The sequence below is a fragment of the Bicyclus anynana genome, chromosome 4 (assembly GCF_947172395.1).
Source record: "Bicyclus anynana chromosome 4, ilBicAnyn1.1, whole genome shotgun sequence".
Lineage (NCBI taxonomy): Eukaryota > Metazoa > Arthropoda > Insecta > Lepidoptera > Nymphalidae > Bicyclus > Bicyclus anynana.
The window spans coordinates 6,327,866-6,340,099 of NC_069086.1; the positions used below are offsets into that span (position 1 = coordinate 6,327,866).

Consider the following 12,234-nt stretch of genomic DNA (forward strand, 5'->3'; position numbering starts at 1 on the left):
ACTATCTATATGTTATTATAAACATTGTCTGTTATTTGCTGATAATAATTCTTCAATGTCATGATTACAGTTTTTCGTTTATAAGATACTGATTTGACTAAACCTAAAGATTCTATCTTTAGCTTTATTATTTAAACTCAGATTAAAGTAAACTATTTACATTTTATAATTAATTTAAATATTATAATGATATTAATTTCATAATGTTAGACTAAGGCGTAAAACTGTTTAATTAAAAAGTAGTTGTAAGATACAGAAACCATTTTGAATTGTAAAACTGTTTGAGTCATAGTCGGTAATTATTTTGTCGTCTGGTAGTCAGTCGAGCGCGATCTTTGTTGGTGATAATACACTTTGTTGGAACTATACGAAGATTTTCATTGCTGAATACACATTCCTGACGTCACGCTGCTCGTCTCAGTAATATTTGTGAATTTTATTAAATTAGTTACATTTCGATCACAAAACTTTAAATTATTTGAACCATTGCATTCGGGACTTTACTGCCATTAACTAGATAAGGAAGAGAAAATCCCAACACGGTTATGGGTTGACCTTAGGTTACCAATCTAATATACCCAATAGTTATAATGTTTATCACAAGCGTTCGCTTTTAGCGTTTTGTTCTTTGATGCTTATAATTTAACTTGAAACTGACTCACATGTTTATGTAGTTTTAAGGTTAAAAAAACAAGCTTGTTTTTAGAGCGTTCAATCAAAAAAACTAACAAACAAACTCTTTAGCTTTACATATTAGTATAGATATAGATGAGAAGAATTAGTAGATTATTATACAAGGCTAAAACGACCCAATATATAATAATAATAAGAAATGTTTATTTGAAATACTCAGTATAAAATTACAATGACGTCCTGACCTTTAAACCTGGTCCTTAATCTTCTTATTCTTGTTATATACGAGGTATTTTCAGTATAGTATTCAATTTCGGAGGGCGTAGGTTCGAATCCGGTCCGGGGCATGCACGTCCAACTATTGCATTTTAATTATGTGCATTCAATTTAAATATCACGTGTCACAAACGGTGAAGGAAAAATATCGTGAGGAAACCTGCATACCCAAGAATGTTGTTACTTCTCTACGTATGTGAAGTTTGGCAATCCGTATTAGGCCAGCGTGGTGGACTAAGCCTGACCCCTCGTATTCTGAGAGGAGACTCATGCTTAAAGTGAGCCGAACATGGGTTGTTAATGATTATGATGATTGTTTTATTTTAATTAGAAATTAAATGTACAAACGCTACAAATTTGGATGACAAAAATGGCTGTACGTGAATACGTAGTTGGTACAATACGAGTACCTATACATAATTGAAATCCCCAGCCAAAGCACACCCAAAGTCAGTTACGTGCGCGGCTTGAGAGCGCGCATGGTTACGCTTAGCCACTCCAGAGGGCAGTTACGCGCGCGGCCGGAGGATATATTTACTACAGGACCAGGCCTCTTTTTTGATAAAAGAGGAGATATGAAGTTTACCACGTTGCTTCAATGAGGGTCAGTGGCTAGGCTAGACTTAGACTGGACAGTTAAAGACAAAATAAGCCAGGCCTCGGGCTGCGCACGTGACCCGGCCGTGACTGCTTCTGCACGGGCTTCGGCCGGGTATTTTGCCTAAGTCAGACCGGAATTTAGCGTAGCCGTGCACGCCATGTGGCCGTGCGCGTTACTCTCCTCCAGCCGTGACTCCGCCTGCCCAAGGTTTGGCTGGGTATCTTACTTAAGCACATACGCGTGGCCTGAGGCCGCGCGTTTAACTGTTCTCCAGCCGTCACTTCACCTGACTGGTTTTTAGCCGGGGATTTACCTAAATATTTTAGGTAATTACTACGCTCCAGCAGTGGCGTAGCGTACTCAAGTCTTTGGCCGTGGAATTGTAGTCTAGACTCTGGCTATAGCTTTGAATTGGCATTTTACTAAAGCGAACTCCGGCCGCGCGCGTAATTTTTCTCTTGCCGTGGAGTAGCGTAACCTGGCCTTCGGCCTAAGCCTAAGGTCACCAACCCTCATTAACCCTAAGCTCCATATCTGCTTTAAATGAAAGTTGTAGCTTCTATAAGTCCAAAGTTATACTAACTGGAAATATTGAAAACCGACAAAATGACCTCAAATTATCAGCCCTCTCCACTGCATATGAATTATCAGAATTTTAATTTAGGGTAAAACGCTACAATACGCCCCAGTTGACAATAAGCCCCACTGCGCCTACACACACACAAATACAGATATCAGACAAGCAGTGACACGAACGGTCGCGCGACAGTCGCCATAGATGATACATTATATATTGAGATAGATACGCAACTCTCATTTCGGTTTAAAAAAGTTATGTACCGTGATCACTAGATGGCGCATTCTAATTATATTAATAGGCTACCCATAGATGGCGTTCTCTCTACGAGTACAATCTATATTTTAGTTGTATGACTATTGCTGTTTGTTTTCCTTAATTCTTATATAGGAATTATTAATGAAAAAAATTTAACATAAACATAATATTTATAAAATCACCTATTTCACTATATAATACTAATGTACCCAAATATTTAAAATAGCCAAATTTTATAAATATATAGAAATAAGAAAACAAATTGCAATAATCCTTCAAATATTCAAGGATTTTTAATCAAAGAAAGAAAAGAAGATTCTTATTATTCAACAATTTATTTTTTCTTTTGTGATTATGAAAATATCTTAATGCACTTCAGCAGCCTGATAACATTAGTGCACCAACTATGAATATTGACGTTTATGATTATAAATAACCACTGATAACGTCTACACACTGGTCACCTTTAAGAATTCGTAAAATTGCTGGCGACATTTTCGCCACGCCGTTTCGCGACACACCGGGCTGCCTTCTGAGCATAATTCCGATGGTGGTCGAGCATGTTCCATGGTTAATTATTCACTATGCACACCAAATCCACAAGTAATACCCATTATAAACACTTATTTGTACCGATTACATCTTATTTTAATATTTTTCGTTCACCACTGTCACCATGTTTTAAATTAAACTCTGATCCCGATTGTGTGCTGACTTTTTATTGACATAACATTAACATCACTATAGCAACAACAGAAAAAATTCAAAGACAGCTAAACTGTCATATTTGAAACTATATTTTTTTAAACTTTCATAGTCTGAACAGGAGTGATTTTAATCAAATAATGTGCTTCATGCGTGCCATCTATATTGTGCCTGAGAAAACTTCGCTTAAGTTTTTGTACCGTGAGCGCTGGAAGGCAGCACTTCATAAAAAATATTTTACGTAAGCGAACTGTGTGGAAGTTTCACCCCCATGACAGTCGCCCGAAAACATGGCTACCGGTTAGACGTGATAATTGCGATTTATTAGGAAAAAAATCTAAATCTTTTGTAAAGTGCTTCGGAACATATTGCGGTGAGTACTATACAAATTCATTTAAATTGTGACACCATTTATTTTAATCAGATTTTGCTTGCAAATATGTTTTTTAGTGTAAATTACCTTTCGTTTGTCGTATTACTTGGAGTGAATAACCTTCACGGCGTCTATCATGTGACTGGGGCGTTTTGTAATCATAAATTTACAAAATGCCTCGATTAAAATAGTACTATACGCCCCATCACAAAAATATTTATAATATTAAATATTTTTACAGATGCCGCGTAATTATCAAAGAAAAAGTATGTATAAAGTACGCAGCGAGGATATAGTAGTCAACGAGTGTACAAAATACCATCAAGAACACTTAAAAGACATCTGTTAACAGAAAAGCTGAAAGTTCCACTCAAGAGTCTATGTGTTTTTTCAGAGGGATAGCCAAACTAATAGGTAAAGCTTAGGGAAAGGCGGCTCGTATGTCCAACGGTATTGCTGCTTTAAAGTCCTGTGGGATCTACCCGTATGAACCGACCACTATACCAGAAAAAGATATATGCACAGCAAATACTGCATTTGAAAAAACAATTTAAAAAATGTCCTGATATACCATCAGGATCTGCAGAACAAACTCCAACGAAATTGTTGACTAAAATTTACTCCCCATACCTAAGTTAACAGTAATGATGTTAAACAAAAACAAAATGCTGTAGTGTGGACGTCTCAAGAAAATATCCAGAAAAAAATATGAAGGAAAGGAAAAAGCGACAAAAAAAAAAGTGAATAACTCATCATCATCAGAAAGCAATAATAATAAACAAACTTATAAGAGTTCTTCTAATAAAGATATTTCTGATGATGAACAGAATAGGTGCGTTGAGTGCACAGATTATTGTACGACTTCTAAAGAGGATTATAAGATGTTTATCATGTACATCTTGAATGCATTAATTTTGCACAAAGTACAATCAATCCTTTATGCAATGTTTGTGGTAGAAAAGCTAAGCAGGAGGCTGTCTAAGAACCCAAATAAATAAGTAGATACTATGCTACTTAAATATACTATATAAAATTATTATGGTGATTAAGAATTTGATCTCAATGTAACTACAAAGACTTATAATAATTGTTCATTTTCAGTTATTTAGCTTAGGTATAGTTTAAGAAATTGTTTATTTTTTGCATATAATTACAGTGGGGCATTTTGTACTAGACGTGAGGCATATTATCAACTCATAGCATTACAAAACGCCCTATCTAAGGTTTTACAAAAATTGTATTTTTAGCTAGTGTATAAGGATTTTTTACCAAACTAAGGTGCCATTTTGTAGTTTATAAACTGTTTGTTACATATCTTATAAAATATACGATTAGATTTATTTAGAGGTTATTTTATTGCGCTTTACTTAAAAGTGGGGCGTATTGTAGCATTTTACCCTAGCGTATAAAAATCCGTGATTTTTCAGCTATCCAATGGTGTAATTATATTTTGCATAGATATGATATTTACGTAGCTGCAATAACAAACTGTATCCCCTGATATTCGTACATTCGTTTTTTGGAATGCACCCCATTTTGGAAGCAATTTTAAAGACGTATCCACGTCAATTAAATAACAATGGGTGAAAAAAAAATAGTTACATGAATTTATTAAACTTTATTTAAAAATAAAATTAACTATATTTAAATATGAATAGCTAAAACATAACTTTGTCTTCTGGGCAGCAAATACCAGCGTATCTGAAACAATATAAGTATCAAAGTTATAATTGAGCGATTAAATAAATACCTACTCATATTTAGTAAATAAGGTCTTAAAAAATTAAAAATATGGATTAAAATTTAAACCTCTTTCTTCAAAGCATAGTAAACTTTAAGTAGTAGTTATTAGGTCTAATTTTCAGTAAAGAAAGTTGAGGTTTAAATTTTAATTTTAGTTAATGAATAGATATAATAAGTGGACAACCCTTGAAAACAATTTATGAAAACATTGATTGAATTTTTATCATTAGAAAACATTTTATATTTCTAAGATTTATGATAATACTATAATAAAGTACTAAAAGAAGAAACCCAGTTTCCATACGAAAGCTGAAAATTGACCATATAAAAAGATCTCATGAGGCCAATTTTCCGAAAATCTCCAATGGTTAATGTCATAGTCCTACTTCCTACTAATATTATCGTATTGTTCTGAAAGTTTTCTAAAAGTGGGCGCAATTTCGGACTTCTTTAACGCAGTATAAGGCTGCCATTCCACCGAAGTGGAGCGAGACAGCGGAGCCGATAAACGGAGAAATACTAACCAATAGGATTGCACAAAATCTCCGCTCTTCTTAAGTGGACAGGGACTTGCGAGTTAGTTTAAAAATTCATATAAAACAGTAACCGGAGCGGGGAAGTTTCTTTGGGAAGTCGCTTCGCTCCGCAGCCTCGTTCCGCTCCGGTGGACAGACACAGTACCCAACTCCGCTCCGCATCCGTCTGATTCTCCGCCGCGCTCCCTTGCTCCACTCTGGTGGACAGGCAGCCTTACAATACCTGTTGTTGACAACGCAGTAGCTGTTCTGATAGTCGTCGGCAGTAATGCTGCGTGCGGCGTAGCACCGCGTGACGTAGACGCACACGCTGCCCGTCTCGTCGCTCGTGTCGACTGCGTACGTGCTGTTCGAGCACGCGACGTCTCCGCTCACTGCTACTGGAGGCTGTTCAAAGAAATAGGGATGATGACAGTTTTTTTAAATAGTATATAAATTAAAAGTCATCATTATCAGCCGATAGACGTGGATGACCTCCAAACACAACGGTCTTGAGCCGTCAGCATCCAGCGGTTTCCTGCAATCCGTTTGATGTCCTCGGTCCACCTAGTGGGGGGTCGATCAACACTGCACTTTCCGGTGCGGGGTCGCCATTTCAGCACCTTGGGACCCCAACATCTATCGGCTCTTCGAACTAAGCACCATTATTAAATTAAGAGTATGCTAATAGTAAAGCAATTCTGTAGAAATAACAGGATATCTGAAATCATTCCTTTGGGGTTTATAGAGGTCTAAAGAGTAATTTGCGGCGGCGCTGTCACGGATCACTTCATACCAAATGGCACAAAGAATTGACGTCATGGCTATTAAGAGATCGTTAGAATTGTATGGGCGTTCAAACAAATTTACAAATATCTTTGTTAATTCTGAGAGGAGACTCAAGCTCGTGCCGAATATGGGTTGATAATGATGATTAAGGGGCAAAGAAGTTTCTTATGGAGAGTAAAAACGAAATAAAATGCCAAGATAACAACTTTTTTTTCAATACAAGACAGATAGTAGATAATATGTTCTGATAAAACATAATTTGAAAACTACTCTTAAATGATTTGCTTTGCAACCAGGCTGCATTAAAAAACAAAAATAACACTTTTGCCTTACTATATTTACATTCACAATATGTCAATCATCGGCTATTTAACACCCTATTACGGTGCCAGGCCTCCCTCCGTATGCTAGAGGGCTATATGGAACTTCAGCCCACCATGCCCTTTTTTCAACGTCCAAGGTTAAAGACATGCTCACCGAGGTTAAACACCACTAACTTTCCAACTCCAGGATGAGAATTTTTACTGAAAATTTCTTAGTCTTTCATGGTCCAACCCAGGACTTTAACCCAGAACTTTGTGGTCCCAAGCCAGATATGCTATCCACTGGACTTACGACGCTAACACCATGTACTTACGTTAATATCTGTGGTGAGCTTCAGAAACACTTGTTCGCCGTTTGTTCCTCGCACAGCAAGAGCTCCAGCGCTGGCGTTGAGGAGTGAAGACGTCCAGCTATAGCCTTCGAGGTTATAATTGCTTCTTGAAGTAATTGGAGCTTGTGTCTTAGTTCTGGTGGTGGTGGTAGGGGGAACTATAGTTTCGGTGACTGATGAAACAAAAAAAAACATTTAAACACTTATTTTTAATAGAATAAAAGTTACATATTTTTTTATATTTTGACATGTTAATTGATTGACTGTGATAAACTGGTAGACTAGGCGCTGTGAAGTATTGAGTGTACATAATTTGAGGACAGCATTCTGTTTTTAGTTTTTAACCCCCGACACAAAAGAGGGGTGTTTTAAGTTTGGCATATCTGTCTGTCTGTCTGTTGCACCATAGCTCCCGAGCGTATTGAGCTATTGAAATGTAGTTATTTTGTATTAAGTGGTGACGTCTGTGTGAATGTTTGAGACATGTTTGATGAAAATCGGTTGAGCCGTTTAAAAGTTGTGGGGATGAGAGTTGGGAAGAACAATCGAATATCTGCAAATATACTCGAGTGGGTGTGGATACTGACTGAAAGAGAATATTGATGACTTGATAGAGAGAGTAATCAATAATTACAAGCTATCTGGGAGTTTTTCAAAATTTTCAATTTTGAACTCAGAAAAGCCCGAGTGTAGGTACATAATTTGGGGAACGCATTCTGTTTATAGTTTTTAACCCTGGACGCAAAAGAGGGGTGTTATAAGTTTGGCATGTCTGTCTATCTGTTGCCAGATATAGTCTATATATGTTGCCAGGAGGTTTGTCGGTATTTTTTTTTGTTATACACTACCCACCCCTTTTGATGACGAGGGCTAATCAAATGGTTTGTATCAGCGTTATTGCTTCTTTCATTAAGATAATCCATTTTTATCATGACATCACCACACTAATCTATTAAAAAAACAAAACAAAAAAAACAAGCATTGCTTAAAAACATATCACTCTGAAACTACTGGATAAATTCAAATGAAACTTGGCACGATTTTAGTTCATACCTACTACGAAAAAGGTTTTATCGTATAAGCTCAGAATACAGAAATTTCTGTATTTCTGAGCTTATAAGATACTTCATGTCGCGAAAATGAAAATTGAAGGGGGTGAAACCTTAACCCTTGCCTTTAACCGTAAGGGAAAGAATAAAGCTAAGCATCAACAATCAATCAATCAACAGTTAATATTATGTCAATATTCAAGTTAACGATAACCATAGTTTGGAAGGAGCACATATCTATGAGTATGAGAAGAAATGACCAACCGAGCAGTTCGTCGTCGATTATCTATACTAATATTATAAAGCTGAAGAGTTTGTTTGTTTGTTTGAACGCGCTAATCTCAGGAACGCGCTAATCTCAGGAAGGTCCAATTGGAAAAATTCTTTCAGTGTTAGATAGCCCATTTATCGAGAAAGGGTATAAGCTATATATTATCCCCGTATTCCTACGGGAACGAAAACCACGCGGGTGAAACCGCGCGGTGTCAGCTAGTGTCTAATAATTTTTATGAGGCGTGGACATTAGGATATTCTATTTTAGAATTTAAACTATCGTGAGTGTTATTCATATTAATTGATTATGAAACACGGCTAAAACTCACGTGATATTACGTCGGAGTATGCCCGACTAGTTTCGAACCCATACCCTTAGTCATGAGCTGGTTCTTGCATCGCGGCACGATCCAAACTGCGAAGCGGCTGCGCGACGTAAATTATTAAACTTTTGCAGTCCATTAATGATAAAAATTTGCTTACAAAGTTACGGCCCTGCAACCCCACTTCACCTAAAATCTATGGTTTACCCAAAATTCACAAGCCAGACTGGCCTTTGAGACCTATTGTCAGTCAGATTGATTCACCCACATACTTGGCATCAAAACATCTCGCGACGTTACTCAAACCGTTTACAGGCAATACCAGTAGTTTTGTTAAAGACTCGAAACACTTCGTTCATATAATTAAAAATGAAATTATTAGTGACTCAGAGATTATGGTGAGTTTTGATGTGGAGTCCTTGTTTACGAATGTTCCTGTGGAAGAAGTAATTTCATTAATTAAGGGTTTCATAACGGATTCAAAACTACCATCGGCTTACTTGGATTTGAGTGAGTTTTGTCTTAAAAGTGGTTATTTTATGTGGCGAGGTGACTATTATAGCCAAATAGACGGTGTTGCCATGGGGTCGCCGATTGCACCTGTAGTGGCCAATATATTTATGGAGTGGGTGGAACGCGAGTTGGTCGATAAAATGACGTATAGACCGCGTTTTTGGCTGCGTTATGTGGATGATGTGTTTGCCATTGTAAACAGGGATGATTTGGCCATAATATTCCAGTGTCTCAACAGTCTACATGAGAAGGTTCATTTTACGAAAGAGGAAGAAAAAGAGGGCGGTCTGCCATTTTTAGACGTGATGGTGATCCGGGGGTCTGGTGGTGAATTACATACAACGGTGTACCGAAAACCGACTCACACCAACACATATCTCCATGCGAGTTCGCACCACCATCCATCGCAGATATCGTCGGTACCAAGAAGCCTCATAAATCGAGCCCTAAGTCTTTGTGACCCACCCTATATTGAGTGCGAACTAAGAGTAGTGAGACAGGCGCTGGAGAACAATGGCTATAGTTGGCGTCAGAGTTCCAGATGGGCACAAACAACAACTAGGCGGAAACCGTCCTGTGTGAACCGGTCACCAGTGTACTTAACATATGTGAAGGGCGTGACGGACAAAATCAGCCACTATCTCCAACGGAGATTTGACATAGTGACGCGGTTTCGTCCACCTGCATTGGTGAAGAGTATACTGCGATCGCCTAAGGATAGAAATCCGCTGAACGTGCCCGGGGTGTACAAGATTCCGTGTGACTGTGGTAGGTCATACATCGGTGAGACTCGCCGTAACATCACCACAAGAGTAAAAGAACACATACGGAGCATGAAGAATGTGGACACGGACGGTTCAGCAATAGCCGAGCATGTTCTAGCTTCGGGTACGACTCATTATATCCGTTTTGATAAGGCTTCTGTATTGTCAAGGGAAAAGTTTCTAGTACCTCGTAAGATACGTGAAGCGATAGAAATTAGTCGTCACCCGAATTTTAATCGGGATCATGGATGGTTGCTGCCCACAGCGTGGAAACCGCTATTTCTTTCATTGTCACATACAACAAACTTGGAACAAGATAGCATTAGTTCGGTTTGCTTACAAGAAGACGAGTCTAATGAAGATGACATTAATGAACCGTCGGAGAGTGTAACGGAACCTTCACTCCCCACCACTCAACCCCTCTCCGCGCGCGCAATGCGTGCAGCAGCGCGTCGCGCAGCCGCTTCGCAGTTTGGATCGTGCCGCGATGCAAGAACCAGCTCATGACTAAGGGCCCCGTATGGGTTCGAAACTAGTCGGGCATACTCCGACGTAATATCACGTGAGTTTTAGCCGTGTTTCATAATCAATTAATAGGATATTCTACATTTTCCTTACAATAAAAATCACAATCTTGGTAGATACTTACCATAACTGTTTAAAGAAGAGATCAAACTGTCATCGTAATCAAACTCTGAAAAAAACGAATATAAAATAATCAAAATTATGTTGCCATTGGTAAAGAGGTCCAGCAGGCATTATCTTTGATGTTTTCTAGTTGACATATACGAAATTGAGATTCAATGTAAACTTGTCATCCGGTGCTTACTAGTAGATATCACACAATATGCAAATTACATTTTGTCAATTGATTTGATGTTAACTTTAATAGTTCAATATTAAAGACCAAAATAACCAAAATAGGCCACCTGATATATTATGCGTTTTGCTCAATCTGTCATTAACAACCTCTATCCGGTTAACTGTTGAGCACGGGTCTCCTTTCAGAATGAAAGGGGTTAGGCTTATTGTCCACCAGCCCAGTGCGGATGCAGACTTCACACCAATTTAAGAAAACCCTCAGGTATGCAGGTGTTCTCGCGATGTTTTCCTTTACCGTTTGAGACACGTGATATTTAATACATTTTCCCTCCAACTATTCGGGACCTGGATGTCTTACTCTTACCGCTCTTACCTTTGAGCTATTTATGCTATTATCTAAGATTTGATGTTGGTGACATCCTGGTGCTTCGGAGATCTGTGATTTTTATAGTTATTAGGATAAGTTAGCTTAAGTTTCATAATGTATTCTTTCTCAAACATGGACATTTCAATGTCATTTTATATCTTCTTTCATCTAAATTTTTTTGTATAATTTTGTGACTAAAAAATGGGATAGGTAAACTTACGGTTTTTCGTGAACAAATAATTGTTGCCGGGTGCACCTAAAGAAAATAAATTTTATTTATTTAACAATACCATAACAAAAATACCTTACCCCTAAGAAGGAAGGCTATTATAGTCTTCCCAGACTACCTACGAAGAATTCAGTTTTTTGTCTTGTATGGCTAGCGACACCCTATAGTACCTAGAGGATTTGATTATTAGATGACATTCAAAGACATGTCTACTGGATTTTTATGTAGTATGTATTTTATAACAAACCAGACAGTGCAATTTAGTTTTTCACCAATCCCTCGGAAGCCATAGATATTTCCGGGATAAAAAGTAGCCTATGTATTAATCCATGCTATAATATATCTCAATACCCAATTCAATTAATTCGGTTCAGTAGTCGAGGCGTGAAAGAGTAACAAACATTCTTATCATCAAAAACATCAGTTTTCGCAAATCTCGGGAAACCATGGATTTTTTCGGGATAAAAGTAGCCTATGTGTTAATCCAGAGTAAAATCTATTTCCATTTCAAGTTTCAGTCAAATCGCTTCAGTAGTAGCGGCGTTAAAGACTATCAAACATCCAAACAAACATCTATACAAACTTTCGCGTTTATAATATTAGTAGGATCATTGCCTGTGACAGGTTAATTATAAGTATACTAGTAGATATAGATTAGTTGGAGCACTTACCATCAATGCTAAGAGTATAAGTATTGTCGTAACCTAAACAGAAAAAAAATACAATCAGTAATCACAATGTCCCAGTAAAAAAGGCTTCGTATATAATT

General features: G+C 37.5%; 1 protein-coding gene across 1 annotated transcript in view; it reads right to left on the reverse strand.

The window, feature by feature from the left end:
- Positions 1 to 5,014: 5,014 nt before the first annotated feature.
- Positions 5,015 to 12,234, reverse strand: part of LOC112058425 (inter-alpha-trypsin inhibitor heavy chain H3) — a 35,703-nt gene continuing 28,483 nt past the window's right edge. The window contains exons 20-25 of the mRNA XM_052881192.1: positions 12,137 to 12,169; positions 11,457 to 11,492; positions 10,697 to 10,741; positions 7,108 to 7,298; positions 5,926 to 6,089; positions 5,015 to 5,124 (exon numbers count right to left, since the gene is read on the reverse strand). Coding sequence (XP_052737152.1) covers positions 5,082 to 5,124; positions 5,926 to 6,089; positions 7,108 to 7,298; positions 10,697 to 10,741; positions 11,457 to 11,492; positions 12,137 to 12,169 — 512 coding nt within the window. The 3' untranslated portion in view covers positions 5,015 to 5,081. The remainder of the gene's footprint in view (positions 5,125 to 5,925; positions 6,090 to 7,107; positions 7,299 to 10,696; positions 10,742 to 11,456; positions 11,493 to 12,136; positions 12,170 to 12,234) is intronic.